A 17,035-nucleotide genomic window follows, 5' to 3' on the forward strand; every position below is an offset into this window, starting at 1 on the left:
TTGCCTTCATGCATAGAAAATTAAGCATCAGCTTGAAAAGCCTCCCGAGGTTAATGAGAAATGGTTTCTCATTAACAACCTGATACTAGATCTGTCCATTGCCAAACAAAGAGGCCCACTAGGCAAAAGAGAGGGATGTCTAGCTTATTCCATCGCTTGGGAGGGAGAAAGAGGTGCTTTGATTTCACTATAAATAGGGCTCTCATTTAATACACAGCAGTCATTCAAATTCTTTCACAATGGCTTCTTTAGGTTTTCTACTATAAAACTGCTTACGATTCCTTGGAAATCTCTTTTTGCAGTTTCTTGCTTTGTTGGCAGAGAGAAGTCTGACACCAAGAGCTAAGCCCAACTACCCATACTTCTTTGAAAATAAGCTCCACTCAAATAAGGAAGCAGACAGTGTTCCAGTTCCAGATTTCTCTCTCCATTTCTCATTGGTCCAGAACTAAGTTCAGGGCAGGATATACAGCAGAAAAAGTAACAGACACCCTCAAGTGTCACATATGACTCCTGGTGTCTACATCCATGCAATATGTGCGTTGTGCCTGGCTAATCAGTAGTTGGAGCCAGTTTCTATAAAATGGCATACCATTGGTATATGACACCAGAGAAATTGTCTAGGATGTATAAAGGTACTTCTAATCAATGCTGGAGATGTGGAAAACACAAAGGGTCGTTTTATCATGCATGGTGGACTTGTACAAAAGCTAGAACATTGTGGGCGCACATACACATAGCAATACAAAGAATTTTAAAGCCCAACATTCAGCGGAAACCATTTTTTTTTCCTGTTGGGTCTTACGGATAGTCATCTAGAAAAGACTCAGGGAAGATTGTTTTTCTATATGGTAAGTGCAGAAAGATTATGATATCCATAAAGATGGAAAGATTCTGAAATACTCACAACAGGAATGGCTGGTGAAGATGACAGAATTTGCAGAAATGGCAAAACGGACTTGTTTGATTAGGGAGAAGACAACAAGTACACTTATTAGGGACCAGAAACCCTTTATGGACTTTTTGCTGAAAACGGAAAAAAATAAACTGGTGACTTATGGATTTGATTAGAAAAAGCAAAATATGGGAAGAAAAGAATTATGATGCAATTATAAAGAGGGAAGATAGCTGATAAATTCATTTGTAACTGCTGTAAAGAAGACCAGAAGTGGCTTCTTTATATATTTTTTCTATTCTTTTTGTCTGTTTACTTTCTTTTTTCACTTACTTGTTTTATATCTTTCTTCACTCTTTTTCTTTCCTATAAATGTATACTTTTGTTCTTTATTTATTGTAAAAAAACTTTTAATAAAAATCATAAAAAAATAATAGTGCTTTTAACCACTATACCAGGCTGGAAACTGGGAGACTGTGAGTTCTAGTCCTGCCTTAGGCACGAAGCCAGCTGGGTGTCCTTGGGCCAGACCTTCTCTCTCTCAGCCCTAGGAAGCAGGCAATGGCAAACCACTTCTGAAATCTTGACAAGAAAACGGCAGGGACCAGTCCGGACAATTGCCAGGCGTCAACACTGAGTTGAAGGCACATACACAGACACATCAGATCCTGTGGAAACTTCCAAGCCACAGCCCATATCTGGGACACGATCAGCATCATATGAGCAGGGATAAAACTGGGGCTGCCAGGCCATTTCGAGAGCACCCTAAAGCCTGAACGAGGAGAGGCTGTCCTTATTCATCTAGGCCAGTGTTTTTCAACCTTGGTCATCTAACATGCTGGCTGGGGAATTCTGGGAGTTGAAGTCCACCCATCTTAAAGTGGCCAAGGTTGAAAAACACTGATCTAGGCATTCATGAATGATCAGCTGCACCATTGTCCCCTCTAGCCACCCAGCACTTTCGGCACATGGCTCTATCCTATCTCCAACCTTGGGGTCCTACTTCTTAGTCACACTCAAATGATGCAACCGGCTTTATGACTTGTTTGTCTTCTGACTGACTGCATCTCCATACCTTCTACCCATCTGGCAAAGCACTTAAGGAAAATTATAATTTACAGGAATGATCTACAATGTAAACAACAGCACCCAAAGGAAAATGAATGGGAAGAGAAGAGGTAAATAATGTGCAGGCATGCTTCCTATAGGGAGAATCTCGTCTGCGTGCTAAACCAGAACATTGCTTTAACTTAAGATTTCGAGGGATCATGGATTGAAAAACCAGGTTTATGCCTTAGCCTGGTGCCCATGCTCCCATGACTTTGACAAAACATCATTAAACACAACATATCTGAGTATGATGGGGTAATACAGGAGGATAAGAGGTTGATGTACACATTCTTTAATCTATCTTCTTAACCGTTTTTTTAGTTATTTGTGGGAAATTTTGGGCTGGGGAATGAATTCCACTGATCTTGTTTAAATAAGGCTGGTTAAATAAACCACAACCAAATGGGTTGATATGTTAACCCAAAACCCAAAACCAGACTAGCCACGTTGGTGGGTTCACGCTGCTGGCTTGGCTAAAACACAATAGCTAGCTTGCTACTCTGCATCTTGTGTGAATCCAGGCAGAGCTAGGAACACCTGGTTGAGAGCTTAACATGTCATGCAACCCAATGTGGGTTTTATGTCCTAATAAACACACCTAAGCCAAGTTGTCCGAGGATGGTACCCAACCCTATTTTACTTTCAGTGCGATCCTACATGGACAAGGAACAATTTCCACTAAGTTGAGGGAAATTAAGAGGACTGCAACATCAAAGATTTATTTTGACTTCTGTGGGATTTATAAGCTGCCCATACTGATTGCGGATGATGGGAGCTGTAGTCCAGATCATCGGGATCGGATGGAGAAAAATGGAAAACGACACAAGACTACAGCAGTTCATGTCATTAGCTAGGAGCTATCTGAACCCGCTTAGAACTGGGCTTACTCGCCTCCTCAAAGGTTTCGCCGCTGCACGCTTTCACACGCGCGCGCGCCACCTCTAGCCAGCAACTCGCTAGAACTCCGCGGGAGTTCCGCGTGAAGGCGCAACTGCTGTAAGCGAGCGGCGCTTCCTTCCTAGGCGGGGGGCCCGTGCAAAGCTGAATCCTTGCCCCGCTGGCTCCGCCGGGGGGCGAGGTTCCGCGCAAAGCCCGCGCGGCGGCCGCTTTGGCAACGGCGGGGAAAGGAGGCACGCGCGCAGACACACACCCACACACCCGCATACACCAGCCCCGAGCCGAGCGAGGCACACATGCGCAGTGCGCGGATGCCATATTGGAATGAGGGTGTAGAAGTGGAAGGAGACGGGAGCCGAGCGCGCGGCGGCGGCGGTGCCACTTGGTCCCCGCGGGAGGGCAAGAAGGGGGACCGAAACTTCGCGCAGGTAAGCCCGGGCGCCCGGCGCCTCCGCTTGCCCGCAGCCGAGCCAGATCCCCCGGAGGGCGCGGGGTCTCTGGCGCAGGAAGATGCCTGGATCGCGGGGCTGGGCTTTTTTCTCCCTGTTTTCCACCCAATTTCCCCGATTCCTTTTTGGCAGGTTTATTAATAGCCAAGTGGCGGGAAGGGAGGGGAAATCTGGCGCGCCGCTCCAGGCTTCGCAGCCTCAAGTTTTGGCCGAGCGGGGCTCGGGGCTCCGCTGCCCTCCAGGAGGACGTCCCCCGCGGGGCTCTGCGCGGCGCTCGGCGGTTCCCCCTGGAAAGCGCAGCCGGAGCCGGAGCCGCCGCGCTGGACGCGCCGCCCGCCAGCTGGCCGGCCCCGTCTCCGCAGGAGAAAGTGCGGGCGCCCCTCGGCTCCTCCGCGGGGCTCCCTGCCCCGGCTGGCCGCCGCGGCTCTCGGGGACTCGCGCCCGCCGGAGCGGAGGTGGCAGCCCTGGGCGAGACCCGATCCGGAGTTCGGCGCGCCCGAGCCCACGCCTGACTCCGGGGACTGCGGGAGCCTCGCGCGGGTTTTTCGAGCCCGGTCTGGCTCGCGCTTAGTTCTCGGGAGGGAAGGAGGGAGGGAGGGAGGGAGGGGGCAACTCCGCGGCCCCTCCTAACGGGAGCTGACTTGCGAGGAAGGCAGGATATGATCGCCTCCTCCGCGGCGCGCATCTCTCGGCTTTGGGCGACCCTCCCGCCCACTTCGTCAGTGTGAAGACGCGCTTTCGGCGGCCTCTTTCCCGAGTTGTCAAGCGCGAGCGAAAGCAGATTTTCCGCCAGACCCACTGCCTTTCCAGGCGTGTTGGATTACAATCCCCATCATCCCCGGCTGCTAGGGATGGTGTCAGGAGTGCAGTAGAGCAACGGTTTGATTTGGTTTTCCTTTCCCCTTTTCTTTGAGGAAAGTCGATTTAGGAGGACAACCTGTCTTTGCAAAGGGGGGCGGGGGAGAATTGCTAGAATGGCCTGTCCCACGACGCGCTTACCCAGGGAAATTAAAGACACTGGGCTGCGTTCGCACTATGCGCTCATCTTAGTCAGTTTTTAACTCTGGTTAACCTTTGAGGGGCTTAGCTCCGCACCCAGCCCCTTTGGTTTCCTGAGCTCATGAGTGTGTGAGAACGCGGAAAACGGTGAATTCTGTAAGAGGCGAAATGTGTTGTGTGAACACGGCAGTACACGTGTACAAACGCCCCCCCCCCCGCTTTCAGATACATGGAAATAACTCCCGGAGACTAATCCATCCTTTTCATTAATGCTGTACCCTGCATGGAAATACGCCCAATGGTATTTAAAGAGCTTATGTCAACATGGCGGGCTTAGAAACGGAGAATAAGCAATTTTTTCCCATTAAAAGAGGAAGGTGGGGAAAGAGCAGGAACCTCTGCCGAAGTAAATTCGACTTCTGCTGAGTCAACATGAGCAAGGATCGGGATCGTGTCCTGGGAAGGCAGGTTGCGATCCTGAACAACCTGAAGCTTAACCATGCTTTCCTTCGGAGGCGGATCCCATTGACTTCCATCCTGGGACTCGTTCACACGTTCTCGGGCAAGGGCGTAGCCATTGCTCGGGATAGGATGCGCTTCGGTGAGAAAGTGAAGAGGCAATGACTCGGCTGTAAGATTTTTCCTCCTTGCCTTGTTCTCAGGCAAGCGTAATTATTTTCAGTGGAAGCAGCAGGGATGAGTTCACACAACCCGCTAGACTAGACTGACTTGGAGTGCGTTGAACGTGTTGGGAGAACTCAGCCTTTGGATTCGCGTGTGGTGTCAATAAAGCCAGTTCCTCAAGGCGTTTATTACGAGCACAGAAATGTCTTGTGTGAGCCCAGCCAGCTCAAGTAATTGGGCTAGGACTGAAGCCTTAAAATCGAGGGGCTGCGGAGTTTTCCTTTTTTTTTTTAAAACTGCTTCGACTGTGACCGATAGCAGACTCCAGGATTTCAACAGCCTCTTCCCTTCCCGTGTTTAACATCCCAAATATTCTGAAGACCCGAAATGCCTCATGCCAATGCTGTGGCTCTGGACTGTATTCACTTGAGGCCCGCGAAACGCGTGGGCTTGGCAGGGTGCCTTATCCCAACCCATTGGGCTTCATTCAGAGGAGCATGGAGCCATGTGTGAATCCACGCGAGGTCCCGTAGCTTGACGGGGTGTTCAGGTAAACCCAGGTTGTAGAGGGCCAGCGCCGATTCTTCCAGTTGTGATCACTGGTGACTGTAAAGCGCCTTAGAAAGGGGCAGAGCAAGGCGAGAAGTGGCCGCAAGGGACCCTCAGGCACCATCGAATTTGGAGGCAAAGCAGGGTCGGGTCTGATTAGCACTTGGATGGGGGACCACGCAGAAATCCCGGAGTGGTAGGCCGGACTGGGAGGTCGTAAAACTTCCCGGAAAAATGTGAAAGCAGACCTTAAGACTGGCTGTGAGGCTGCCTAGTGAGCGCTAGAGCTGTAATTCGGATTAATAGCGAAGGTCAAGTGTTACGGACCGCTCGTCTTCCGACCTGTTTGGGGGATCGAGCTGTCCTGCGCGCATCCGTCAAAATGCGAATACTCGCGGGTGCCAGGAGATCGCTGACTCCCGACATAATGCGTGCGGCCCCGCGGGTGGGGATTTACTAGCTGTGTTCACACAACGTGCATAACCCGGATGATCCACTCATTTCCTGAGTCCGCACAGTAAACCATAGGCTTAGCAGATAGGATTATCAGATAGGATGGCAGGACAAGCAAGGTTCAAGTTAACTTCCCATCTGCGAATGAAGGTTAAGCGTGCCGTGTGGGTGGCTCGTACGCGGTTTATTCCAGACGCGAGGGCGAAGGAAACTGGGTGGGCGCGGCGTGATTTGGTTTAGCAATTCCGCGTCTGAATTCAGTGGGATCTCCTTCGCGCGGGCCCCATCTGTATCCAGTTCCTGCGCACATTTGTATCCAGGAATCGACTGGATTCTCGCAGAGGCTCGCTCGCTTCTCCCTTGTTGGGCCTCCGCTCTGACTTCCCGAGGGACAGAAAAGGGCCGGAGAATTTGAATTGCGCGCGTCTCCGCAAGCGCGTAGCGCAAACACCCCTACCTCTCGCAAAAGGAGGGCATTCGGGAAGAAGCGGGGGCGGGGGACGTGTGGTTGGAAAACGAGGAGGCGGCGTTGTGGGGGTGTGGTTTGGCAAAAAAAATGTTCATCTCGTTTCGAGGGAAAGCACGGGAGAAATGGGCTGGGCTGTGTGAGTGCGTGCGTGGGGTGTGTGTGTGTGCGGCACACAGGGTGTCCGCAACACGTCGTTCTAGGCTAAGTGAATGCAGCCACGCACATATGCCAGGCATTCCTAATCAACCCACTTCTCCCCCCCGCTTTTTTTTTTTTAATTTAACTTAACACCGAGATTTCTAGACACCGTTTTTGCAAGACCAAAGGTTTGTGCTTTAAGTGGTGGCTGACTTTTCTCATTTCCTGACTTTGCACAGTAGACTGAATCTCAGACTAACTGCAGGAGCTGGGTTCCTGCAACAACCACAGCCACCTGTCAAACTCACCAAGGTTAATGCTAACCAAGGTGAGTGCATTGTATGAACACTGCTGTTAGATCTGGGTACGGGTGTTGTGTGCATCCAGCCAGAGAGTGTGCTTTGCAGCAAAAACAGAGGTCCCCTCCGGGGGGGGCTCTTTTCTAAGAATATGCCCATGGGTGATGGAGTCAGAAGAAAATATTCTGGACACCACTTCGCTGAGATCCTAAAATGGGGAGGTTTCTTCCCCAGCGTGGAGATGGCATGCTTTTTGAAGGTGAGGTTCTTTTTAACTGGCCTTCTCCAGTATGCTTCACTCCAGGGAGACCATAATACCCATCATCCCAGCCTTGGCTGGGGAATTCTGGGGTTGAAGTCCACGTATCTTAAAGTTGCCGAGGTTGAGAAACATGGCACTAGATTATCCTTTCCAAACTGATACCCTTTTATTTGTGGCTGGGATGATGGGCATTATAGTCTCCTTGGAGTGAAGCACGGCTGGCTGGGGAATTCTGGGGGTTGAAGTCCATGTATCTTAAAGCTGCCAAGGTTGAAAAACACTGGTCTAGTGGCTACGTAATGCTGGTGAGACTGGCTTGTTAAAAATGGGGAGACTGTTTCAGTTCCAAGTCTTAGGTCTGTTAACAGAGAATTCTCTAAGAATCTAAGAATTCTCTCTAGATTCTCTCTTCCCCCCCCCCCCCATTATGAAGGAATATAGTGAAAGGATTGCTTTGTGGATGGGTGGATATTAGGGCTGTGTGCATACTGCAAATGATTCAGCGGAACCTGTGCCAGCACAGCACTTTAGGATAGCCTGATTTCTTTCAAAGGCTCTTTTAAACAATCTACTCATTAGATTTAAGACGATACTTAAAGCATTTCCGGTCAACACAACCAGAGGCCTGAATAAAGAGGGGTTGGGTCTTTGTCTAAAGCGCTCATTCCTAACCATGTGTGTAAGGTATGCACAATCCTAATATTGAGTGTTTTGAAGTGGCGGCTTAAAATCATTGAAGTAAGCCTCACTGAACTTGGTAGCATAGTAGTTAAGGTTGGAAGGTGACCTGGAGATCATCTAGTCTGACCCTCTGCCCAGTGCAGAAGGAAGTTAAGGCTGCATTGTAAGCCTTAACCTACTGAACTAGCCTATTTTCTGGATCTGTGCTATATATTAAACCCTAAACTACCCAAATGGACTGGATTCAAACAACATGCCAACCTTCCCAAAACTTAATCCAGGATAACCAGGCTCGGCATGTTGTGCAAATGTAGCCATTACATTTTTTGACTCAGTAAAGCATGTGGGGATCAAACTAAAAAAAACATTGCAGTGCCCTCTTATTTTTCTTTAAAGGAAATATGCAGGGCTGCATTTTAGATTGTGGGACCATCCAGGGCAGCATTTCTCAACCTCAGCCACTTTAAGATGCGTGGGCTTCAACTCCCAGAATTCAACCCCTAGCCAGCAAGGTTGAAGTCCTCGCATCTTAAAGTGGCTGAGGTTGAGAAACGCTGCCCTAGAGTTTAAAATCATCACATTGCAGTGGGCCTGATGATCCCAATTTTGAGTCAGGCAGGAAAAACCAAACAGGATCGCAAAGAGGCGAATTTGGTCAGTGGGTCAAACGGGCCTCTTCTCTGGCGGTGGGGTCCCCTGGGTGTCCCAGACCCTTTCTAGTCTTTGATTTATTGCAACAACAACAGCTTTGCAGAGAATCTGGAGAACAGGAGATCCTGTTCCTGCAGTTCTGCTTGAATGCTGGGGGAGCTACCTTGTGGGAGACCACCTGGGAAAACACTCTTCATTCCACCCCCCACCTCGAGGATCTCACCCCGGGTGCTTGTTCCAACTGCTGAAAACTCCCTTGAGTTGCAGGAAGCTTTCAAAGGGAGACGTGTTGTTGTTGGCACGAGAACAGAGGGCTCGTCTTAAAAACCAGAACGCAGGTTTTGCCATCTCCAATTGAAATGAGGTCTGAAGATGTTGCAGATAAGGCGCCCTCAAGGTCCTGCAGATGAATGTGTTTTCTTTAAGATGCTACTGGGATTTCTTCAAGGGACCCCCCACTTTGCTCTTGCCTGTAGAGCAAAATGCAACCTTTGGGAAACAGTTGCACGCTTAGATCTACCAACTGTGCTGGGGTGCCCATTTGGGAATGGCGCGTGACACGCTGAGAGTCCCTTTCAGATGTTTGTTTTCTGACAGGGTCAGCACTTGCAACTTATTTATTCATTTATTCAATTTGCCCCTGCCCATCTCCTCCCATCAGGGGTCTCTTAATCAGAGTAATGAAAGGGGCAGGTAGGAAGGCCTTTTTTAAGGACGGGCTCTTTTGGTGTGATGCCACTGGTGCTCCTGTCAGCCTGACATGGCCCCTGCCCTACCTGGCTTCTTATCTTTTTGAAAAACGCGTTTTTAAAAGGAGAAGCCAGCACGCTGCAAAGCCGCCACCTTCCAGCTTGATGCTGTATTTGAAAATGTGCCCACCAGCCCAGAAAAAACACAGCCTGGGGTGAGGAGGAGGAAGATCTAGAGCAGTGTTTTTCGAACTTAGCAATATTAAGACGTGCGGACTTCAACTCCCAGAATTCTGGGAGTTGAAGTCCGCACATCTTAAAGTTGCCAAGTTCGAAAAACACTGCTCTAGAGGAAGGAGGCCGCAAGTGGCATAGATTGGGCTTCCTAGACCATGATGCCCCTTCTAGCCACCAACTTGGGAGAGTTCCCATTACGTTCTCCAAACTGCACATGCCTCCTCTTCCCATTCTTAAAAAATGGAGAAGTCCTTATCAGGGTTCTAGGATCTTCAGTAAGCATGGTCATCTCCAGTCAGGGAGGCTGGAAGGGAAATGATGCCGTCTTTGGAGGTACTGGGAAGCTATTCTAAATTAAAGCCAGTCTCTTTCCATCTTATTTTATTTATTTACTTACTTACTTATCAAATTTATATAGCTGCCCATCTCACACAAAGTGACTCTGTGTTTGGAGGTCTTTCCCCCTGTGCTCCAGCAGAGAAACCCCATTTCTGAGCCCTCCTCCTGAGGAACAGGGGATTTTCACCCTACTTGTCCAAACTGGGCAGGCCGATTTGACCTGTCCCAAGTGAAATGCAATTGAGGATAATTTTTCTCCTGGCCACGCGCATTTCTTTGGCAAATGGAGTCTTCCGTAGAGAGCAGGTGCTGTCCTGGGGGTCCTAAAGGCCATGCAGCCTTGCCTTAGGGCAGTGTTTCCCAACCCGGACAGTTTCCAGATGGGTGGATTTCAACTTCCAGAATTCTCAGCAGTGGCCATGCTGGCTGGGGAATTCTGGGATAGGAAGTCCACCCATGAGGAAGTGGCTCAGGTTGGGAAACATCGTTTAGGGCAGTGTTTTTCAACTCTGGCAACTTGAAGATGTGTGGACTTCAACTCCCAGAATTCCCCAGCCAGCATGGCTGGCTGGGGAATTCTGGGAGTTGAAGTCCACACATCTTCAAGTTACCAGGGTTGAAAAACACTGATTTAGGGTATCCAGTCCTTGTGTTCCAAAGTTTTGGATACATGAAGGAAAGAGCAAAGGGGAAAGATTTATCAGTGGGAAAAGACTGTTCAGGCTCTCATTTCTACAGGAATGTCATGCTCCGGGATGAACTAAGGAACAAAGGAACTTTTGCCTGAGTGATGGAAGGGGGGAAGTCTGTGATTCTTAACATGGAAGAGTCTTATCACCTCCCTCTGGAAAAGCATCCAAGCCCGGCGAATGGCAACCCGGAACAATTTCATTCAGGTACTTTTTAGAAAATTCCCCTATCAACCTTGCAACATACTTAACCTTAGACATGCCTTGTCCAGACAAATAAACCAACATCTGGGTTTCACATAATGGTCTGGTTCATGCCATAAGCTGAAGAAATGTCCATCTGCCAGCTTCCCAGCCCCATTTTATCCTAGCCCAGTGTGTCATTCCAACAGTAGCTGGATTCACAAATGCAGCTAGGCCAGAAAGGGATTTGGTTCACTTTGGTTTATGATGTGGGAATTCAGCCATAGTGGGTTGAGGTCCATGGCTTAGCAAGAAGTACTTGCTCAGTAACCTGACAATTGTGGAAAAGACAGTAGGACCAAGATCAGGTAGTCCTCAACTTACAACCACAGTTGGGACCAGAATTTCCATCGTAAGTCATTGCAGTCATAAGTCGAGTCACCACATGACAGGACCCAATTTTACAACCATTTTTACAGCAGTCATTAAGCGAATCCAGCTTCCCCAATGGACTTTTTTGCTGTTTGTTGCCAGAAACTGGCAAAAAAGTTCGCAAGTTGCGATCACGTGACTGCAGAACGCTGCAACTGGTCGTAAATGTGAGCCAGTTGCCAAGTGCTTGAATTGCAATCGTGTGATTGCAGGGGTGGTGCAACAATCGTAAGTGCAAGTACAGATCGTAAAGCACTTTTTCCGAGGTTGCCGTAACTTTGAACCGTCGTTAAATCAATGGTCGTAAGTCGAGGACTACCTGTTAGAAGTGAAGTTTTCCATACTGGAGCTCTGCACCCTGTCCTTAGAATTCACTGTCCGAGAAAGGGACAGCTTGAAACTCCATCTCGATCTATTTATATATCCTTATCCGGTCGGAAATAGACATTGTTGCCTGGACGTTGCTTCAAGGATGCCCTTTTTAATGCCCATGTGTTTGCAAACGGTGGTTTTCTATTCCTAAAAAATGCGGAGTGCTACATCAACAGGAGTCCTTGTCGTACCTTTCATAAACCTGTCTGGGGAAGTTCCTGCTTCGGGCGTTTTGTCTCAGCAACGTCTTCTAATCCTCCGGGAGCCGTGATGATCGATGTTTTCCTGCAGTGCCTAAGAAGCATGGATTTTAGAGGCTTACTGGTATCCAAAGGATATTTCACGAAGCTGATTTGATTACCTTGCTTTGTGTTTCCAGAGATGAAGAGACAAGGGAGAAAGTGTTTGGGTTTTGCAGTGGGAGAGTTTTTCTCCTTTCAGATCTCTTCGTATATCCAAACTTTTCTTGAATGAGTTGCATAGGAGAATAAAAAAAAAGGACAGGTTACTGGTGATATTGAATACATATTTGCATCTAATGTGAGATGGGGTATCTCCAGGGGGCAAAAAAGTCAAGATGGAGGCTGTGACTGCACGTTTGAAGCCCCACTCTTTTCACCTGCGCTGCAGTGTGTGTAAAAAGGGGCAGTGTTTCATTCATGTGACTGCCACCACCATCTTGACTTTTTTGACCCCTGTCTCTCAGGGATGCCTCTGAATATCAATGGGAGGTTTCTCTCCTTTCCCAGCAAATATTGGCTGCAAAAGAGATTTCTTTGCACGCAAAACAAGGGAAGGAAGTCCTAAGTCCTAAATCAGTATTCCTCAGCCTTGGCAACTTTAAGACGTGTGGACTTCAACTCCCAGAATTCACGCTGGCCGGGGAATTCTGGGAGTTGAAGTCCACACATCTTAAAGTTGCCAAGGTTGATAAATATTGCATTAGAGTATTAACAATCTTCAGTCAATACTGTATAAATACCACTGTACCCAAATAATATAATGTACGACTTGTGTTTTATAATAATTCAATAAAACAATATTAAAAACTAATAATAATTTATTACTACTCTCCAGTAATAGTGCTTTTTCATGAACAAATGATCAGTGTGTGAAAAGGTTTCTTGAGGGGGGAGGCATATAGAGCAATGTTCAGAAGATGCAAAAAAACCGCCATAATATATATTAGGTCTAGCATACAGCATTTACAGGAAAAGCCATTTGCATGCAGCTGAAGGATAGCTCTTCTGTCTTGTAATTTTTCATTTTTGTGGGCCCTTCTGTGAAAGTGGTCATTATTTATGCATTTCTTATTATTACATTTGTTTACAGCAGATGAAAGCTCCAACTCAGAGGAGGCTGATTTCAATTGGGACGAATACCTGGAAGAGTCAGAATCCACAGCTGCTCCACATTCTTTATTTAAGCACGTATGTACACTGCCAGAACGGTAGGGTTTCTAGTCCTCATTAAGAATTTAGAAACAGAGTCTGGTGTCTGACAAACAGCACAATCCTGGTTGCTTAGAAGAAATTCCTGGTGAATTCTGGAATCTGTCTGCCATCTGATGTGGACTACAATTCCCATGACCTCTGGTCATTGGCTAATGGCTACTGTTACTTAAAATTGTATGGAAGGCCCAGAGTTTCAAGTCTTGGTCTAAATGGACAGGAAAAGGGAAAATGAGCAACAAGAAAAGAAGTAGAGCCCAGAAGGATCAGGAAAAAATAGGCTTAAACTGGCTGGATTGAAGCCGGTTTGTCCCACAACTGCTCAGCTGTGAAATTAAGGCAGAGAAAGACCGGAAGCAACAGATATTCAACTCAAGTCTCCAAATTTGTCAAAATGGTCTGCAAACTTAAGCCTGGGAATCTTTAGTTTGGCCTAAAGTGTTTGGCCTTAGTGTTTTCAACCTTGGCAACTTTACGATGTGTCAACTTCCACTCCCAGAATTCTCCAGCCAGCTGGAGAATTCTGGGAGTTAAAGTCCACACACCTTAAAGTTGCCAAGGTTGAGAAACACTGGTTTGGCCAAACAGTGTCATGTGACTCCTGGGGCCAATCAGGGAAGAGGCTTCATTGTTAGAACTACAAATGAACTAAATGTTGATTTAAAAAAAAAAAGGAAAGATCCATGCAGTATGTATTGATATGTGAGTGGTGTCAGGGTTGGGGTATCAAAGAAGCAAAGATGGTCATCCTGGCGTCATGATCAAAGCCCCACCCCTTTTGTACCAAAGGGGCGGGGCTTCACCCCCACTGTGGCTCCCATCTTGTCTCTTTTGACACACCCCAGACTCTGCTGTAATTAGTTTACTTCTTTAATGCATTATTACATCTTGATCATCTGGAAACCCTGCTGCACCTTCTCATTTTTCTAATACAAAGACATTGCAACAATCTACAAGAAACACATTTCTTGAATCCGTCCTTTGACATCTGGGATGTGGCTGCCTTCTTTCCCTCTGCATAGGCTAAGAATTAGTTCTGTATTAATACTCATCAATCTTTCCTTTTTCCTCAATTTTTAATTCATTTTAATGACAATGGTGAATACTATTTAGTTGTATTATTGCTGCTTTATCTTTTTCCTCTTTGTTAAAACTTTGATTCCATCTGTAATAACAGTGGCATGTTAAAATATGATTAAAATGAATAGTTTTATTATAAATCAAAAGTAATCTTAACAATAAATTAAAATTATAGAGTTGCTGGGAGCTGGGTAGCAGATAAATTTAATAAATTATTATTATTTATTTATTATATTAAAATCCCTGCGATCGTACCTGCAGTTCAGTCCTTTGGCCAGAGGTGGGCGGTGGTGTATGGACCAAATGCCTCCCTAACTCAGGTCATGGATTCATATCCCGGGATTGGAAACTCAGGGAAGCGTTCAGAAGACCGGGATTCCCTTGAACACCCATTCTATAGGAAGCCAGCTCCACAGACTGGAGCTTTATTTTATTTATCCATTGTATTTGGACTGTAAGGCATGTGATATAACCAAACAGGACTACGTCAGGCAGAGTTTTCCCTCCAGGTTCTTTTGGGGGCCTGGGCGAGAGGATTAACTTATTCCACATTATAAGATAATTCAAGAGTTAGAAAGGCTGTCTGGATGTGTTGCCCACATAAGAGATGGGTAGAAAATTAAGCCAAAGCTGTTGAGCAGTTCATGGAGAAAATTTATCTAGGTGGTTAGATTAAGAATCGACAACAACTTGATGGGACATAATTAATTTAGGCAATATTTCCAGAGTTGCAAAAGGAGATAGATATAAGCTCAGATTGTCTGGACAGTCACCAGGTTTGAAGGAAGGACATGCAGCTGGTGCTGGAGATGGGATCATGGCATCCTCCTGGGTAAAGTAGAGTAAAACTGTTTGGCTAAAAACAATACAGGTAGTCCTCACTTAATGACAACAATTGGGACTGGCATTTTGGTTGCTAAGCGAAGCAGCCATTAAGTGAATCCAACCTGATTTTACGACCTTACTTGCAATGGGTGTTAAGCAAACCTCTGCAGGCGTTAAGCGAACCATGTGGTCATTAAGCGAATCACACAGTTCCCCACTGATTTTCCTTGGCAGAAGCTGGCCAGGAAGGTCGAAAATGGCAATGACGTAACCATGGGACGCTGCGATGGTCATAAATGCAAACCAGTTGCCAAGCACCCAAATCATGATCACGTGACTGCTGATGGGTTATATGTCTGTTTTTTCAGCACCGTTGTAAGTCTGAACCATCACTAAACGAATGGCTATTAAGCGAGGACTACTTGTATTTTCCTACCCTCAAAACATTTCAAAGGCTATATATCCTATTGCTGAAAGGGACAGACTGGAATTGTTTAGTTCTAAAACAGACTTGGGGATTCCCTGTTGAAATGCAAGTAGCTGGCGTCACAGGGAATTGATTGTGGTGGGACTAAAACTCAAACATCTGCACTAAAATTGAGCAACATATTTTAACTATAAATGAGACATTATTAGGATAAAGAGAATGAAGACTTGTGTGGTATCTTTGAAGACTAACCAATTGAGGACAGCTGTGGTTTTCATGGGCTTGACTCCCCTTAGAGAAGCTTTGTAAATGTATTTTCTATTTCTGATTATTTTTAATTTATTTTATATCCCGCCTTTATTATTTTTATAAATAACTCAAGGTGGCAAAGATACCAAATTCTCCTTCCTCTTCCTCTTTCCCCCACAACAACAACCCTGTGAGGTGGGTTGGGCTGAGAGAGAGAGGGACTGGCCCAAGGTCACCCAGCCGGCTTTCATGCCTCAGGTGGGACTAGAACTCACAGCCTCTTGGTTCCTAGCCCGTTGCCAGCGTTTCTAGCCATTGTCAGCATTTCTCAACCTTGGGCAACTTGAAGATGTGTGGACTTCAACTCCCAGAATTCCCCAGCCAGCATGGCTGGCTGGGGAATTCTGGGAGTTGAAGTCCACACATCTTCAAGTTGCCCAAGGTTGAGAAACATTGCTATAGATAACAACGATGCAGTGGTGGTAATGCAATAAAATGTGCACAATTGTGACTAGAACGAACTAATTATTTTGTCTTTATAACAAAGAGTGGAAAACAAGAGCGAAAGAAAAAGCAAAAAAGGAAGCAACAACAGAAATTACACACACAACGGCTTTCTTTGTGTGCGTATGCGGTTTCAACAAAGGATGACTATTTCGTTGTAATCGTCCTTACACAACCTACGTCTGTAAGCAACTTGTTTGTAAGTCAGGAGTAGCGTCTTCAATCCACTGAGTAATTAGGGTCATCAATCTATCTTTCCAATGTTGAAGGACTGGTCTTTTAGCAGTAAGAAAGGCATGGGGAAAAAAATTAAGACGCTTCAAAACATTTTAAAGAGGAAAGGGAAAATCCACATAGTGGAGCTTGGCAGCTAGCTGGGTTGATCAAATCTGCTTAAATCCAGACTGTAGTTTGCTGAACCTGCCTATCCCTTCACTGCCACCCCCAAACATTGCCACTTTTTCTCATTTCTCAAGGTGGAAATCAGCCTTCAGAGCAGTTTGCAACCTGGTATGAAACTCGAGGTGGCCAACAAGCACAACGTGGACACATACTGGGTGGCAACCACCATCACCACGTGTGGCCAGCTGCTGCTGCTGCGCTACTGTGGCTATGAAGATGACCGCCGGGCTGACTTCTGGTGCGATGTGATGACCGCTGACCTCCACCCCGTGGGCTGGTGCACTCAGAATGGGAAAGTGCTGATGCCCCCCAACGGTGAGTCAAGGGCTCTGCTTCAAGCCTCAGGTCGGGTGTTCTCCATCTTGGATGGAGGGGGGTTTCTGCCTTTGTTTCAGCTGCAGAAATGTTGGGTGGAGCAGAAGGCCGGGTTTGACCAAGCGTCTCCCTGAAGGATCATGTCTTTTGGATGCAAGGAACTGCCAGTTTGATCCTCAGAACCATTGCCAGTTAGTGGTGATGTTAGTGGTGCCAGAGGAGCTCGATAGAAGCTGTTTCCAACTTTAAAAGCCAGAGTGAAAAGCGCATTGGACAAATCAGTGGTGAGAAAGCTGAGCAGGAAAGAAGATAGTGATCAAGAACATCAGGTGCAGATTTGCTTCACTAGAATGGAAATCCGGGAC

At 46.9% G+C, this 17,035-nt stretch overlaps 1 protein-coding gene across 4 annotated transcripts in view; it reads left to right on the forward strand.

Annotated features, from left to right (window-relative positions):
• Positions 1-3,240: 3,240 nt before the first annotated feature.
• The window catches only part of SFMBT2 (Scm like with four mbt domains 2), a 70,395-nt gene continuing 56,600 nt past the window's right edge, over positions 3,241-17,035 (forward strand). For 2 of the 4 annotated variants that reach the window (XM_063308476.1, XM_063308478.1), the window contains exons 1-4: positions 3,241-3,330; positions 10,480-10,637; positions 12,750-12,847; positions 16,430-16,670. In XM_063308476.1, the coding sequence (XP_063164546.1) occupies positions 10,532-10,637; positions 12,750-12,847; positions 16,430-16,670 (445 nt within the window). In that variant the 5' untranslated portion in view covers positions 3,241-3,330; positions 10,480-10,531. The remainder of the gene's footprint in view (positions 3,331-10,479; positions 10,638-12,749; positions 12,848-16,429; positions 16,671-17,035) is intronic. The other 2 variants (XM_063308477.1, XM_063308479.1) reach the window with 1 other exon arrangement.

This window comes from Candoia aspera, chromosome 7, assembly GCF_035149785.1.
Source record: "Candoia aspera isolate rCanAsp1 chromosome 7, rCanAsp1.hap2, whole genome shotgun sequence".
Taxonomy (NCBI): Eukaryota; Metazoa; Chordata; class Lepidosauria; order Squamata; family Boidae; genus Candoia; species Candoia aspera.